Source organism: Staurois parvus, unplaced genomic scaffold, assembly GCF_062004578.1.
Source record: "Staurois parvus isolate SC_StPar_1 unplaced genomic scaffold, SC_StPar_1.0 ptg000282l, whole genome shotgun sequence".
NCBI classification, from domain to species: domain Eukaryota; kingdom Metazoa; phylum Chordata; class Amphibia; order Anura; family Ranidae; genus Staurois; species Staurois parvus.
The window spans coordinates 5,539,441-5,554,835 of record NW_028318078.1 but is presented as its reverse complement, the minus strand read 5'-3'; the positions used below and the strand labels follow the sequence as shown (position 1 = coordinate 5,554,835).

Genomic DNA, 15,395 nt, shown 5'->3' with positions numbered 1-15,395 from the left:
ATTCTTGTGTAGTCAAAATACAATATTCACTAACCGTCTTCCTTTAAAGTGACACTAAATCTGGTCTTCAAAAAAATCTATTCAAGTATGTATTCATATCGGCATGGATGTCACTCTGCTTCCTCAAACTCAATCTTTCCAAAACTGAGCTCTCAGTATTACCCCCAGCCCGTGCCCCCTCCCCTGACTTCTCGATCAAGATCAATACCACAATCATCAGTCCCTCCCCTCATGCCAGGGTACTAGGTGTAATCCTAGACTCCCATCTGTCCTTTCACCCCCAAATCCAATCACTGTCCAAATCTTGTAGACTTCACCTCCGCAACATCTCCAAGATATGCCCGTTCCTAACCATGGAAACCACTAAGCAATTTATTCACTCCCTGGTTATATCTCGCCTTGACTATTGCAACTCCCTCCTCATTGGTCTACTGAATCACAGGCTATTCCCTCTTTAGTCTATCATGAATGCTGCTGCCAGACTTATCCACCTTACTAACCGTTCTGTGTCTGCCACCCCTCTCTGCCAATCCCTCCACTGGCTTCCCATGGCCCAACGGAAACATTAACATTAACGTATAAAGCCATTTATAACTCTGCCCCAAATTACATCACCAATCTTCTCTCCAAATATCACCCAAACTGTATTCTCTGCCCCTTGCAAGACTTCCTGCTCTCTAGCTCCCTTGTCTCCTCCTCCCATGCTTGTCTCCAGGATGTTTCCAGAGCTTCCCCCATCCTCTGGAACTCTCTAACCCAATTTATCAGACTATCGCCTACTCTGCTCACTTTTAGGCGATCTCTGAAAACCTATCTCTTCAGGGAAGCCTATCCCGCCCTCTGCTAATAATGGAATCATCTACTCTTCCTACCAGTCCATCCCCCACAGTTACTACCTTTTGTACCACTAGCCCCTCCCTCCTAGATTGTAAGCTCCAAGGAGCAGGGCCCTCCTTTCCCTCTTGTATTGAACTGTATTGTTGCTGTATTGTCTCCCATTCTATTGTAAAGTGCTAAGCAAACTGTTGGCTCTATATAAATCCTGTATAATAATAATAACTCAGAACAGTACTTTTTATTGCTCTCAGCCACCTCCAAATCTCCATATTCTTATTTTTGTTGCTGCTGTGATCTGACTGCCTGTTAGAGGGTGGTAACGTTCATTCTTCATGGTCTTGCTGTATGTACAGTGAGGAACAGAAGTATTTGAACACCCTGCGATTTTGCAAGTTCTCCCACTTAGATATCATGGAGGGGTCTGAAATTCACATTGTAGGTGCATTCCCACTCTGAGAGGCAGAATTAAAAATAAAAAATTCAGGAAATCACATTGTCTGATTTTTAAAGAATTTATTTGTCTTGCACTGCTGAACATAAGTATTTGAACACCTAAGAAACCGCAAGAATTCTGACTTTCAAAGACCTGTTACTGTGCCTTAAAAAAGTCCACCTCTACTCCACTCATTAATCTAACTTAGTAGCACCCGTCTGAGCTCTTTAAAGACACCTGTCCGCCCCACAGTCAGTCAGACGCCAACTACTACCATGGGCAAGACCAATGAGCTGTCAAAAGACACCAGAGACAAAATTGTGGACCTCCACAAGGCTGGAAAGGGCTACGGGGCAATTGCCAAGCAGCTTGGTGAAAATAGATCAACTGTTGGAGCAATTGTTAGAAAATGGAACAGGCTAAAGATGACTGTCACTCTCCCTAGGACTGGGGCTCCATGCAAGATCTCACCTAGTGGGGTATCACTAATGATAAGAAAGGTGAGGAATCATCCCAGAACTACAAGGGGGGAGCTGGTCAATGACATGAAGAGAACTGGGACCACAGTTTCAAAGGTCATTGTCGGAAGAACACTACGCCGTCATGGTTTCAAATCATGCATTGCACGGAAGGTTCCCCTGCTCAAGTCATCACATCTACATGCTGGGTGTCAGGTGCGCTCCCATAACCTTAATGAGGGGTGGGCTCCTTCAGGTTCACCTGCCCTTGTTTCTATCCATTTAAATGCATGTGCCTCCATTGTGAGGACTCTCAAGATTTATAGAGTTAGGAGCACAGATACTCAAGGTGCCGTGATGTGGCTCTGTGGCTTACGTATGTATTTGCAAATGTGTGCTAACTAAACCCCTGTTTTTAAACGCATGTTCTTAGACAGGTTAATTTGGTTTTTGATAGTTGGCTAACTGGCTGGCAGTTTGAACTGGCTTTCTTATCCCCCTCCTTTGATAAGTTATACTTATCCATGTTCCTTGCCGACAATAGCCATTATTAGACTGGGGTAGGCTGGCAAGTTGAGCTGGATAGTTCTATTTTTTTTTTTTTTTACTCTGTGACGCCTTCCATGTTCACTGTTTAAAAAGCCAGTTATAGACCTGGGTAGGTGACCAGTTTTTTCTTTGTATGTCCAGTTGGCACCACAGTTAGACCTACAATACTCATTTGTAAGCAAAGAATAACATACTGGGCTAGACATGCTCTTTCTCTTCCTCTGCGGTATAGATCTATTTGTGGACACTTGGCTAAAACTCGGGTGTTCTTGCATAGAGCACTGGAGTTAGAGTAAGGAAACCAACATTTTCATTGAGAGAAAATGGCATTTCGAGGCATTTTTAAACATAAATCCGTCACAACTGTTACATGTGAGGTTAGAGAACTATAAAGAGATTGAAAATGTGAGACTTTAAGTGTTAGAATAATGGTTAGTAATAGGCAGAGAGGTAAGGATATTGTTCCACACCCTTTAATTTTTAACTTGTTTTTGTTGCTAAAGATCCTGCACTTATGGTGCCAAACAAGGGAAACAAAGGTACCACCATTTTCAGGCCTGAAACAGCAGTTCAGGGCAACATTCAGTCTGGATAAAAGGTTGTAGTTGATGGCACAGAACTCATATGTATATTCTACTGGACAGTGGTTGGTTTTCCAGAACTTGAGAAGACCCACGGGTTTCTTGGACCTGGGTGCTCATGTTGCTAGTATTACTTGTCCAGTGACAATGTGCTTTACATCATGTATGATGTAGACATTTAGTACTTACTAATAATTTACAGTAGCGTATGTGTTTGCCCTCAAATAGTAACAACCTGGGTCCCTTCAAGCAAGAAGGAACAGATTATGCACCAATATAAAACACAGTATCAAGTAACACCCAAGTGCTATCAGTTAAACCTCTACAAACAAGTGGCTACATTAAAGCAAATACTCCCCTGTTGTGTATGAAGAGAGGGTGATTTAATTTACCCCTATGGCTGTCTGCAGATCTGTAACTCATAGAAATACTGGATCTGTCACCTCTATGCATTGGTCACACACACTGTAGCAGCATACCCCAGGGTTCAGTACTCTTCCCTATGAAGCAAGCAAAAATCAGACCCTTATAATGAGAAAGCTTATATGGATAACCCACATTTTGTTTTGCATCCGTGATTTCTTTGGAATTTTAATTCCAATTCACTAATAAAAAAAAACAATCTAAAGATGTTTAATATCCATATGAAAGATTTCCAGATGGACTGTGTCTGAAGGGTTCAGGAGCTGAAATCTTTGGATTAGAAAAATATTCAGCTTGTAACACTTTGAAGCTGTCCTAGTTTATGTTCCACTGCTGTCTTTCAAACAGTCCTGAACTCTGCGTTGCCTGGAGGGGCGGTATTATGGTATTGATCTGCTACCAGCGATTTAGTTCCGTGTTGTGTTAATTTCCATTAATGTGTTTCATAAGTAATTGATTCACTTTGACCCCATCTACATTCTTTGTCAAGTAATAGATTCCATACCCTGATATATGCCGTATTGGCAAATTTAATGGAATCATCCTATACTCTAGCATGATTCATGTGGCAGGTTTTTAAACTGTGCCTACATAGTGTGTAACATAAAGTAGCATTTATATTGACCAAACTGGATAACTGACTTTTTGACAGTAGTTATTGACACTTAGGGGGAAATTTACTAAAACTGGTGCACTCAAAATCTGGTACAGCTGTGCATGGTAGCCAATCAGTTTCTAACTTCAGCTTGTTCAATTAAGCTTTGGCCATAAAACCTGGAAGCTGTTTAGATTCTATCCAGAATTGCACAAGATTGTGCACTCTCCAGTCTTAACCCCCTTAAAGTATATCTAAAGCCAAATTCAGGAAAGGAGAGGTAATGTCTCCTTAGACAGCTGTCACTAAAAAAGGTGATCTCTAGCAATCCCATGCAGCTTGTCTCAAGTCACTAATTCTTGCATGCAGCGATTTGTATTCCTGTAGCAGCATGATCCGTAATCTCTGACCATGTCATCTACAATCTCTACAGTCTCCCATCATTTTTTGTAGCATTACTGAATATTAATTGTAGCTCTTTGGTGATGTCTATCCAGGTCCATATACTATCATGCATGCCAACAGATTTTTCAATTTGTAAATTAAACGTGTATGATAACTGTATCGAATGCTTTAGCAAAATCCACATAAACCATATCCACAGGTCTTCCTTTATCTAGATGACAGCTCACTTTCTTATAGAATGTTGACAGATTGGTCTGGTAAGAACAATCTTTTATGAATCCATGCTGATTACTACTAATGATACTGATGTCAAAAGCACATTTTTGGATATAGTCCCTTATCATCCTCCAATATTTAACATACTGGTGATGTTGGGCTGACTAGTCTGTAGTTTCCCAGTATATATCTTGGCCCTTTTTCTAAATATGGGTATTATGTTTGATTTTCACCAATCGGCTGGTACCATTCCAGTCACTAAGCTGTCCAGAAAAATTAGGAATAAAGGTCTGGCTATAACCTGGCTTTGAGGACTCTTGGGTGTAGGTCATCTGGTCCTGGTGATTTAGTTGCATTAGGTTTTTCAAGTCTTTTGTGACACTGGCTTGTTAGCCACAACAGGACAGTCTGTGTTTTGTTAGTAATGATACTGTATTGATTACTATACCCCTTCATTTCCTTTGTAAAAACTGAGCTGAAAAATGCATTTAGTACAGTTGCCTTCTCCTTGTCATGTGTAACCAACTTCCCCTGATCATCCTTTATGAGACCAATAAGCTCTGACCTCACTTTCTTACTATTAATAAATTTAAAACATTTTTTGGAATCTTTTTTTTATTTTCCTCTTCTCTGTGTCTTTCATGGTCTATGGTGTCCATTTATGACACAGAGAATAGCTGTGATTCAACAGATCTCAGCTATTCTCTGGTCATTCACAGTTTATGACACTCAGGAGATCATGTCAGCCCTTCTCTGGAGATCTGTGTTCTCCCTCCAGATTCTCCAGCCCAGAGCTGGAGAATCAGAGGGACCGAAAACTAAGCAGAGATAGTTTACCTCTGCTTAGTAAACTGATATTTTACTGTAATCTCGAGAGATTATAGTAAAATGAGCCGTTTTTCAGAGTTTGTAGACCGTTCTCCAGCGTTTGGAGACCGTTCTCCCTTCGTTCGGAGAACTGCTTCATAAACTGCATTCACAGGAGAACTGTGTTCTCCGAGAATGCCGGAGAACTGAGCAGCGATCTATTACCGCTGGTTCACAAACGGACACCTTAATTAGCTGGCCTGATTGTGCTCTTACATTTCTTATTGCATTCTTTGTTGTGTTGGAATGCGGTAAATGACCCATTGACCTTATATTTTTTAAAGGCCATTTTTTAATTTGCCTTTCTACATAAAAATTAGCCACCCAGGTTTAACCTTAGCTTTTTTATATTTGTTGCCCATTGGAATACACTGGCTAATACCTTTATTTAATATGCTTTTAAAGCACGCCCATTTTTCCTGTTCATTGTTTCTAGAATGTAACCCCATTTAATATCTTGTAGTATTGAGCTTACTTTACAAAAGTTGGATCTTTTGAAACATAGTGTTCTTGCATTATCCTTGTGCCTCCTTTTATTATGATTTATGTTGAATGTAATTACCCTGTGATCTTTTTCCAAAGTTGTCCTGTATTTCCACATCTGCAATCAGACCTGTGTTATTTGTAAAATAGTATATCTATTATTTCTAGGTGGGGCATCCTTTAATTGGTAAATTAAGTTGTCCTGTAAGACATTTAAGAAATGATGAGCCTTAAATGAGTGAGCAGTTCCATCTGCCCAGCCGATAGCTGGATAATTAAAGTCCCCCATTATAATAACATTGCCCTGTCTGGCCGCCATTCTCAACTGTGACAGGAGATTAGATTCCACCTCATCCTTCAGGTTAGGGGGGGCCTATAGAATATGCCCACTGTTAATTTATTTGCTTCTTCCCTTTGAAGCTCCAGCAATAAAGGATTACATCTCCTCCCTTGCAATGATGATCAGAACTCGATGGCATACTCCATATGTGGCTGAACCAAAGTTAAATTAGTATATTTACCACCACTGGTTTAAAAAATAGATGGATTATTCATCTAACATATTATATTTCTTTTCTTCTGTTCTATTGCTTTATGTACCTTTGTTTTAATGGCAATTGTTTTTCATTGCTTTTGAGGCAGGAATTACTTTGTTCAGTGAGTATTATTTTGACATTTATATACAATAACATGGCTGTAGTATTATATCTGTTTAATTTGTTATGTTGGCTTTGTTTGTGGTCTACGAGGGTTTGAGTTTTAAGCATTGATATTGTTTTCCTTGCTGGACTTTATATGCAGCCTATTGCATTCTACATTAGGCAAGGCTTAGGAGTACCTGTTCTTCTCCAAAAAAGCAGTGATTGGATGGACTGACTAAAAGTTTGGAGCGCCACACCGAAAAGATGAAATCCAAAAAGGAGGTTTACTTAAACTTAATATCCAAAGTACTTTAGAGACCCCTTAAGCCCTGACAAAAGGGGACCAAGTTATTCCCCTAAAACGCATTAGCTTTTAAGTTTACTACATGTTTGGAATAAAACCTGCTTTTTGGATTTCAACATTTTAGTGTGGCACTTCAATCTTTTGATTCAATCATTACATTTATATCCTGATGTTTTCTGGAGGAGTTTCTTGGTGTACATAAGCAGCCCACGCATCATCCAGGTGCCCCATCGGGATAGTATTAGTACATTTTTTGATAATGCCAATTGCAAGTACCAAGTAACATTCACCTAGTGTTCCAGCACCATTAAATCCACTATCTTAAGCTGTGACAGACGGGTCCTATTTCTACTAATGATTTTTACACCCCTACATACTTCTAGGGGTGTATGACTATGCACAGAAAACAGGAATTCTTGGTTCCCATATAATGAAATACATTTTGAAACCATTTTGGCCAACTGCTCAAAGTGACATCCTTGCAAAATGCCAAAAACGTATTTGCTTGTAACATAGCTCATTAGACATATAGTGCCAGTATGGGTTAAACCAGCACAACTGGAAGAGGGCTGCATAACCAGGACGGGTCACTGATTTGTTTGATGCAATAGAATTGAAACACTGTCTGTGCTTAAGTTCTTTCTTTATACATATCTAAAATATATAAGATCTCAGAGGGGTCTGACCATGTGTTAACACAAAAGATTCTTAGTGAAACCACTGCTCAGTTCTATACACTGTTACATACTTCTAGCAAACTTTTGCATAAAAACAGGGGTGCTTGGTTTTCAAGTATATTGAAATACACATTCAAGCCAGATACCAGCATCATTATGATCCCTCTCTGGCGAGTCCCTACACATCTTTGCAAAATGCCAACTACTTACTTTCTCATTTCTGTTGTTTTTTTTTCCTACTAGTGCCTTGTAATGATTATCCAATGCAGCGAGTTTCTGAATGTTGTTTTCTGGATTTACAGTAGGTTGAGCAATCAAAGTGCACTTCCCATAAGTGGAGCACACTGTCTAGATTCTTGAATAAATACATCATGTCTGCCTTGGACATCGTGCGTCAAGGTGCCGATACAACAAACTGCTTTTTTCTTATTTAACCAAGATCTTCACTAAAAAAGACACATTAGGAATCTTATGGTTTTGAATGTTTAATATTTATGTTGACTGTGGGAAAATAACAGTTATTAGCACTGGCATGTTGACCTATGTGAATAACTGTAAGTGGTGGGGTTCAGCTGAAGCTGTAAACACATTTAGGTTTCTAAATGCTAAGCAGAAGGATGTGTGAATCTACTGATATCTTGGTATTTTACATTGTTCATTTAGAGCAAAATTGAATTTAAGTATAAGATTTCCTCGCCCTGGATATACTAACTTCAAACTATGATGTTGTTCAGCGTTTAGGTCAGTTGGCAAAGTCATTCATAAAATAAATGTCTGCGTGAAAAATTTGGGATTTGTTCCAGCTTTCTTTTTTAAAAAAAAGGCATTTCTTATATCTTAAAAGAGTGAAAGAGAAAAAATGTTACATTCATTCCATCACACACACATAACAGGTCCAATGAGGCAGCTGTTATCTCTGGAAGATTTAGACCTCTCACATCTGGAAACTGATTCAGGCTCCCCATCCACCTGTTTTCACCTTACACTCTAAATACTACAGAAGTCCATTCTAAAATAAGGTATCATTACAGGAAATAAATATTACTGGCTTTCTTCAAATAGATCTATTTCAACGGTTTTAAAATAAACTGTACATTTTGATAAATACACTTTAATATTTTTGGGGTCTGGATCACTAGCCAGTCATCTTTGTAAAATAAATAGTTTTTATTTCTTTAAAAATAGTCAAACAATGTAGCTTTTTTCAGCATAAATCAAACAAAACAGATCATGAACATCTGGTACAAAAAAGCAAAGGTTTGGCTCACTGCCAGTATAAACCTGTCCCACCACAGGGTTTAAAGTTCTCGCCTGTTTCAGGGGTCCAGAAATAGGTGACAAAGCCCAGTAGCATCTCATCAGATAAGCAACCCACATCCCTCTCACAACTGTGTTCATACAACACCTCATTGTGTTGGTTGCTTCCTACCCCTTTCAGCCCTCTCTCGCAGATGGGTTAACCTTTTTCAGGTCCAAAGTACTTGTAGTCAGGATTGGAGGCTCGTTTCCACCTACAATCTCTCTGAGTCTCTGAATTCCACGACCAATAGGAGGAGTTAATAATCTTGGGAAAACTGCAAGTCAGTTTTCATTTTTCAACAGATCACCCCAGAACCCTTCACTTTGCATGGGTGAGAATCCTTAAATACTCCAAAGTGTTTCTTTTGTTGTCCCCCTTAAAGGGACCACAACAAAAACAAGGTGATACATATTTCCCATCCAAGACCCATCCCTGGTCCCCTGTACAGTACATTGTTGAAACATTCTGGTATTTCAAAAAATTCTAAGTTGTGTGTAATGACATCACTTGAATACTTTACTATTCAGCAAGTAAAACAAGGATAATGCTTGCCTGAGAGCTAAAGTCTGCTCAAAAAATTGTTAGGTGAAAAATCAGATTGGCTGGTTAAAATGTCCTGGCTTGGTTGTGGAGATTTGAGATTGTTTGATCTTTGTTCATATAAATATATGTGAGGATGGCTAATTTGCAAGGCCAAATTCACCTACAACTAATTATTTCATTGTAGGGGGACTGGGTAAGGGATGTGTTGAGTTATACAAGGTAGCTGAAACCTGAGCAAGGTGTTCTATCCCCGCCACTACTGTGAGACTTGTCTTTACTTTTATGTTGAATTACCAGTCTTTTAGCTTTCTTTGAACACGTGTGAAGACATGAGAAAGGGGTGATTATGCACTAACAGTGTAAGGGACCGCCCAACGGTACCACTAGCACTCCACTGAATAGGCGTCCCCAGCGCACGGAGTCTAAGTCCCAGGGTGCTTGTTCACCAGGGCCCCTGATGGTGGGGATGGACTTGGAGCCCCCCGAGACCAGGTCGTGACTACTGGGTGTGTCCGTCAGTGGTAGTGGTATGCGCCAAGGGCTCCCACGGGAAAGAGTCTGATGTGAGGAGGTCAGAAGACCCCACTGCGAGGGATGGGCGGATGGTTGGATGAGCAAGGTCAGACGGGCCGGGTCGGTAACAGAGAGGACGGTAAGGTACAAGGCAGCGGGCAGAGAATGGTCGGGTCACACGCCAGGTCAGCAACAGCAGGTCAAATCTAATAGGGGGCATCCAGGAGAGAGGTCAGGCAAAGCAAGGGTCAGAATAGGAGAAAACAGCAAGGTCAGGTACAATCCAGGTCAATAACTTACAGGGTACAGGTTCGCAGAATCACAGGATGCAGGAAAGACCAGAAGGCACTGAATGACAGCTCAGGGCCATTTAAATATCCCGCCCTGCGCTGCCATTGGTGCCCAGCGGGCGGCCGCGGCTTCTACTGCGCATGCGTGAACTCGAACGCCGCGGCCGGCCCGGACCTAGTGCCCGTGTCCCTGCACAGGGCGGTGCACTGCGCCTGCGCCAGGACCATCGCGGTGGGGATCGAGGAGATCCCTGACAAACAGATTGGTAGTCTTTATTTGGGGCCCAGATAGGTCTCTAACAGCTTTGGATTCATTGTATATGATCATATACTGTTGTACAATGCCTACATACATAAGCATGTGATATCCAGTCAACAGTGGACAATTCTGTATAATGCAACTATCACATGCATCACAGTGTATTTCAGCCAAACTGTTAACCGTAAAAAGTACTGCTTTGGTTCCACAAGAGTTCATGTTTATGGCTGTGGATGGGAGGCTGTGTAGAGGACACACTCTAGACATTTCTAGCAATTTAATGAAGAAAAACAGAAAAGATGATTAGCTGTTGTGTTGGGTTAGTGCTTAGCGCTTCAGCCTTGCAGCACTAGGGTTCTTGATACAAATCCCAACCAGGACTCTACCTGCATGGGGTTTGATTGCTCTCCCTGTGCTTTCTTCCCACACTCCAAAGGTAAGTTGGCTCAGTGGAGTGCACCCAAGATGCTTGCCTCACCTCCTAAGCGCATTCACTTTCCAGGGAGAAAAGTGGCATTATAATATTAAATCTCATGTTTATAGGTATTTTACGGTTTAGTGTAACAGCCCCTTATTTTCGACAGAATAGTATCTAGAACTGCCTATTTTGCAGAGCTAACTAGCCAAATATGATTATATTTGGTTAAATCTGCTCAAACAAGGAGAGTAAAAACAAGCAATTTCATGAATGCTGACTGGCTTCTAACTTTGGTATCTAGACATTGTACCAGTTGTTGGCAAAAGGGGCTTTGGAAGTGCTGACCAAACAGTCTAATGTTTGAAGAATGGCCAAGTTGCATTTTATTTCATTTCTGGACCCCTGTACCATAACATTTAAAATTTCAGAATGATCACTGCTCATCTAATTATATTATCTGGCTTTTTTAGTTTAATATTTAAAGAGACTCCTATTATATAGCACGCAACTGATTTATGTGTCATGCAAAAAAACGGTATAGTGTATAATAGGCTGTGAAGGGTTCCTAGTAATCATGTAAAATACTAATAGCGATGTTTTTTTTTCTAATAGTGGTGTGATAAGGCACTAGCAGGAATTTGTTCTTTAAATGATGGTTTACATGGGAACAGCAAAGATACTTAGAGAAAATGGGCTTTGAACAAAGTGTTGATGATGATTTTTTAAATTTTATTTTCATTCTAGACACAGAACCGGATGAAACTTATAGCAGACAACTATGAAGATGACCACCACCATCATCACCATCACCACCACCACCACCATCATCGTTCTCCTGGGAGAATGCTTTCTAGCCATAGACCCTCTCCAGATCAGGTTAGAATTCTCACATTGTTATGCATTATGGAAAAGGTGGTAAGATTGTTTACATTTTGAAATCCAGGCAAAAATTATAAGAGAAATTTGAATTATTATTTGGGACTAGGCAACCTTGGTCTGTTTCTTCCTGATCTCTACAGTAATCCAGTATGAAAAACTCCGGAAACTTGAATCTTTGTAGGAGCTTCCTGCAGGGTGACTGGTCTTGTCTCCTCCACCCCATAGTTTTCTGTAGGCAGCCTGTGCAAGGTAGATTAGTTTGATCATACCCCCAGATTGGCTCTCTGCACAGACTACATACACACAGTGATGGTGTCACTGCTAGTTTTATTAAATTAAATCTAGTTTTGCAAAAGTATCTTGGGCACAAATTCATTTATATGCTGTTTCCATTGAGGAAGTTATTTAACCACTTCTGGACACTTTCACCTTCTTCCAGCACAGGCCAATTTTCTGCTTTCAGCACATCACACTTTGAGTGACACTAACTATGCTGTTCCCATATGAATTTTTCATCATTTTTTTTAAAACAGATAGAGCTTTCTCTTGGTGGTATTTGATCACCACTGGGTTTTTAATTTTTTGATATATAAATGAAAAAAGGGAGAACATTTTGGAAAAAAAAAATGTTTTTGCTTAGTTTTGTTAGATATATTGATTGACAGTCTATGGGGGGGGGTAAGCTCTGTGAGCCACACAGGAGCCGTCAATGTGGGCTGACGTACAGGTTCATTAGCCGGCATAGGCAAAGCTTCCCATCCGCCATCTATAGACTATGAAAAGAGGTTAAAGGGTATATAAACCCTTATATTGAACTTATTTAGTCTGTTAAATATACCAATTAAAACATTTTGTTGTATGTTTGGCAAGTGAAAAACAATACCTGTTAATTTTTCCTGTGCTTTTTGTTTGTGCTGAAGTCTTCTCAATGACTTCCCTGTAGATATCCCCAGATCTCTGAGGACTAAATGTGATTTGGGAAGACGCAGAATGCATCCAGGGCCAGTCATTTGCAGGTAATCGCTCCATGAGCAATTACATGTGAGCAGCTGCGAATATGTGTGGAAGCTATCAGCCTCCCATTGTTTTCAATGAGGCTTCCTCCCACACACATCCCACATCTGATTGCAAATGGCCCCATTCGCAATTATGAATAGGCATATCAGCTGCTATTAACAAGAGTGGGTACTTTGTAGTGAAATTCTAAATTTCTACATCGTCTTCCTTCAGAAATTCCAGTAAGCATGGAAGCAGTAGTTGCCCTAGTGTTTTTCTTGCATATCCTGACAGCAGATCTTCCTAGCTGTCAATGATTTCAACATTTTGGAGTACAAACAATTACCAACAGACAACCATATATTCTCACATTTGCTTATTTTGGACACTACAGGCGTTAGGAAATGAAAACAAATATCAATGTTGATATCAATGATGTGCTCACATCAACTGTCTTGACTAGAGATGAGCGAATTATTCAAAAATTCGGTTCGGCTGATTCGCCGAATTCGCCGAATAAATTCGCTTCGAGCCGAATATATTCGCTGCGAATTTAACTTATAAAAAGGGTGTTTCTAGGCTTCAGAGAGCCTTTATATTTGTGCAGAACACTGTACCTTTAATTTAAATGCCCTTGGAGTCTGCTGGGGAAGAGAAATAATAATGTCAGTCAGTATGACATGCAGATGAGTGCCGTCGATCTTAGAATCACCGCACACTTCACTCATTTGGGCAGTCACGGGGCCAAAACCAGAGTGTGGAGCCACAGTGTGGCGGTGGAGGCAGCAGCAATGGGAGGCCATACAGCACCCTATGACAAAATTTGAACGTACAATAGTGGTTGTGAAGTCAGTTTATTTAGCACAATCGGTCAATTGCAGCTTGCCGTTGGCTGGAAACTGTACGTTTCTGTCACTGGAATGCACTAATCACCCAAAAAATATTACCGCCACCCGGCGTGTAAATGGATCTAACTCTTTGAACGTACAATAGTGGTTGTGAAGCAGAAAGTCAGTTTATTGTACACAATCGGTCAATTGCAGCTTGCCGTTGGCTGGAAACTGTACGTTTGTGTCACTGGAATGCACTAATCACCCAAAAAATATTACCGCCAGCCGGCGTGTAAATGGATTTAACTCTTTGAACGTACAATAGTGGTTGTGAAGCAGAAAGTCAGTTTATTTTGCACAATCGGCAAACTGCAGCACCAACTGTGCACGACAGCCACCAAAAAATAAAAGGGTGTATGTCACTTTAAATTTTCGATTCTTTGATAGCTGTGGCCCTAAGTAACGATTCTGTGTCCCTGAGTAACGATTCTGTGTCCCTGAGTAACGATTCTGTGTCCCTGAGTAACGATTCTGTGGCCCTAAAGTCTCTGTGGCCCTAACTCTGTCCCTTAATACACACAGGTCTGTCTCGGAGGCTAATGGAGAATTCTAAGATGGCCGCGATTTATAGCTCCACCATTACACAGTGCTGGCTGGCTGCTGATTGGCTAATGCGATCACATGTCATGAACGCATTATGGGTCAGCGCGCCTTGTCTGCGCGCCTTCCCAGAATTCCCCGCCCCATCTTCTCTGTCCATTTTCTCCGTGGCCACACATGTCGCCGCCATTTTTGGGAAAATTCGATTCGTGCATCCGAAGTTTGCTAATCTTCGGATTCGTTGCGAATAGAATTTTTCCAAATCTTCGGAACGAATTCCACTTCGTCATGTTCGATTCGCTCATCTCTAGTCTTGACCATTCATTGTCTTATTATTGCAGACTATTTATTGGTTGGCATCAAGAGTCATTTTCCTGACATATACAGTATGGTTATTGGATAACTGGCCCAAAATGGTCTACTGGTTATAAGTAAACAGTTTGTGATCACCCTCACATTCTTAGTTCTTTCCTGAAATACAGTAACTGTTTTATACCTCCAACAATTACCCATACTGTCTCATTGAGTTCATAGAAAGACCAATAACTTATAGAATTTGTTGGTTTAGAGTAGCCTGAACAATACAAAACATTCTTGGGTTATTGCACATTCCACTGTGACTTACTAAATTAATGTAATTGTGTTTGATAAAAAAGAATACTTTATGGGTTTAATTGGCCTCATTGTTTTGCCTTCAAGGCCACAAAATAGACATTAGCAATGTGAATACATCGTCAAAACATTCCAGTTTTTCAAATTGAAAACTTGTGATTCGCCCATGGTTGCTATTAATGAAGTATTCCACTTTTGTTGCCTTTAGGTCCTCATTAAGCCCAAGACGTTTGGCTTTTTAAAAGCAACAGACCCGGTTCGTGTCAAACGGATTAGAGGTGGCTTTTTGCCAAAAGCATGTTTTATTAAAATGAAAGTTATTTTGGCAGAGAAAATATGACATTTAAACAATTTAATAATTTACTGTAAATGGAGTCCTGATTCCTTCTTTAAAACGGAATGGCTTTGAGAGGGTTTCCAAACCACGCCACAACCCTGAGTCCAAACATTGCCTGAAACTCTGCAGTATTTCAAAAAGATCTCCAGGGAGGGGATCTAAGAAAGAAAAACATAGATGTATTAAAGATGTGCCCATTTATTTGTCAAATTACGAACCTAAAATGCTCTTTCTTTTTATTTAAATAAGCTGAAAATTATATTCACACACATGATTTCTCTAAATTGGCAAAAGTTTAGTTGCAAAATTTAGTGATAATTTTTTAGTTGTGGGCAGTAGTGGGCTTTAT

General features: G+C 40.3%; 1 protein-coding gene across 11 annotated transcripts in view; it reads left to right on the top strand.

Annotated features, from left to right (window-relative positions):
- The window catches only part of ERC2 (ELKS/RAB6-interacting/CAST family member 2), a 1,463,345-nt gene that overhangs the window by 1,069,946 nt on the left and 378,004 nt on the right, over positions 1 to 15,395 (top strand). For all 11 annotated transcript variants that reach the window (XM_089681887.1, XM_089681886.1, XM_089681885.1 and 8 more), the window contains one exon: positions 11,537 to 11,668. In XM_089681887.1, coding sequence (XP_089538013.1) covers positions 11,537 to 11,668 — 132 coding nt within the window. The remainder of the gene's footprint in view (positions 1 to 11,536; positions 11,669 to 15,395) is intronic.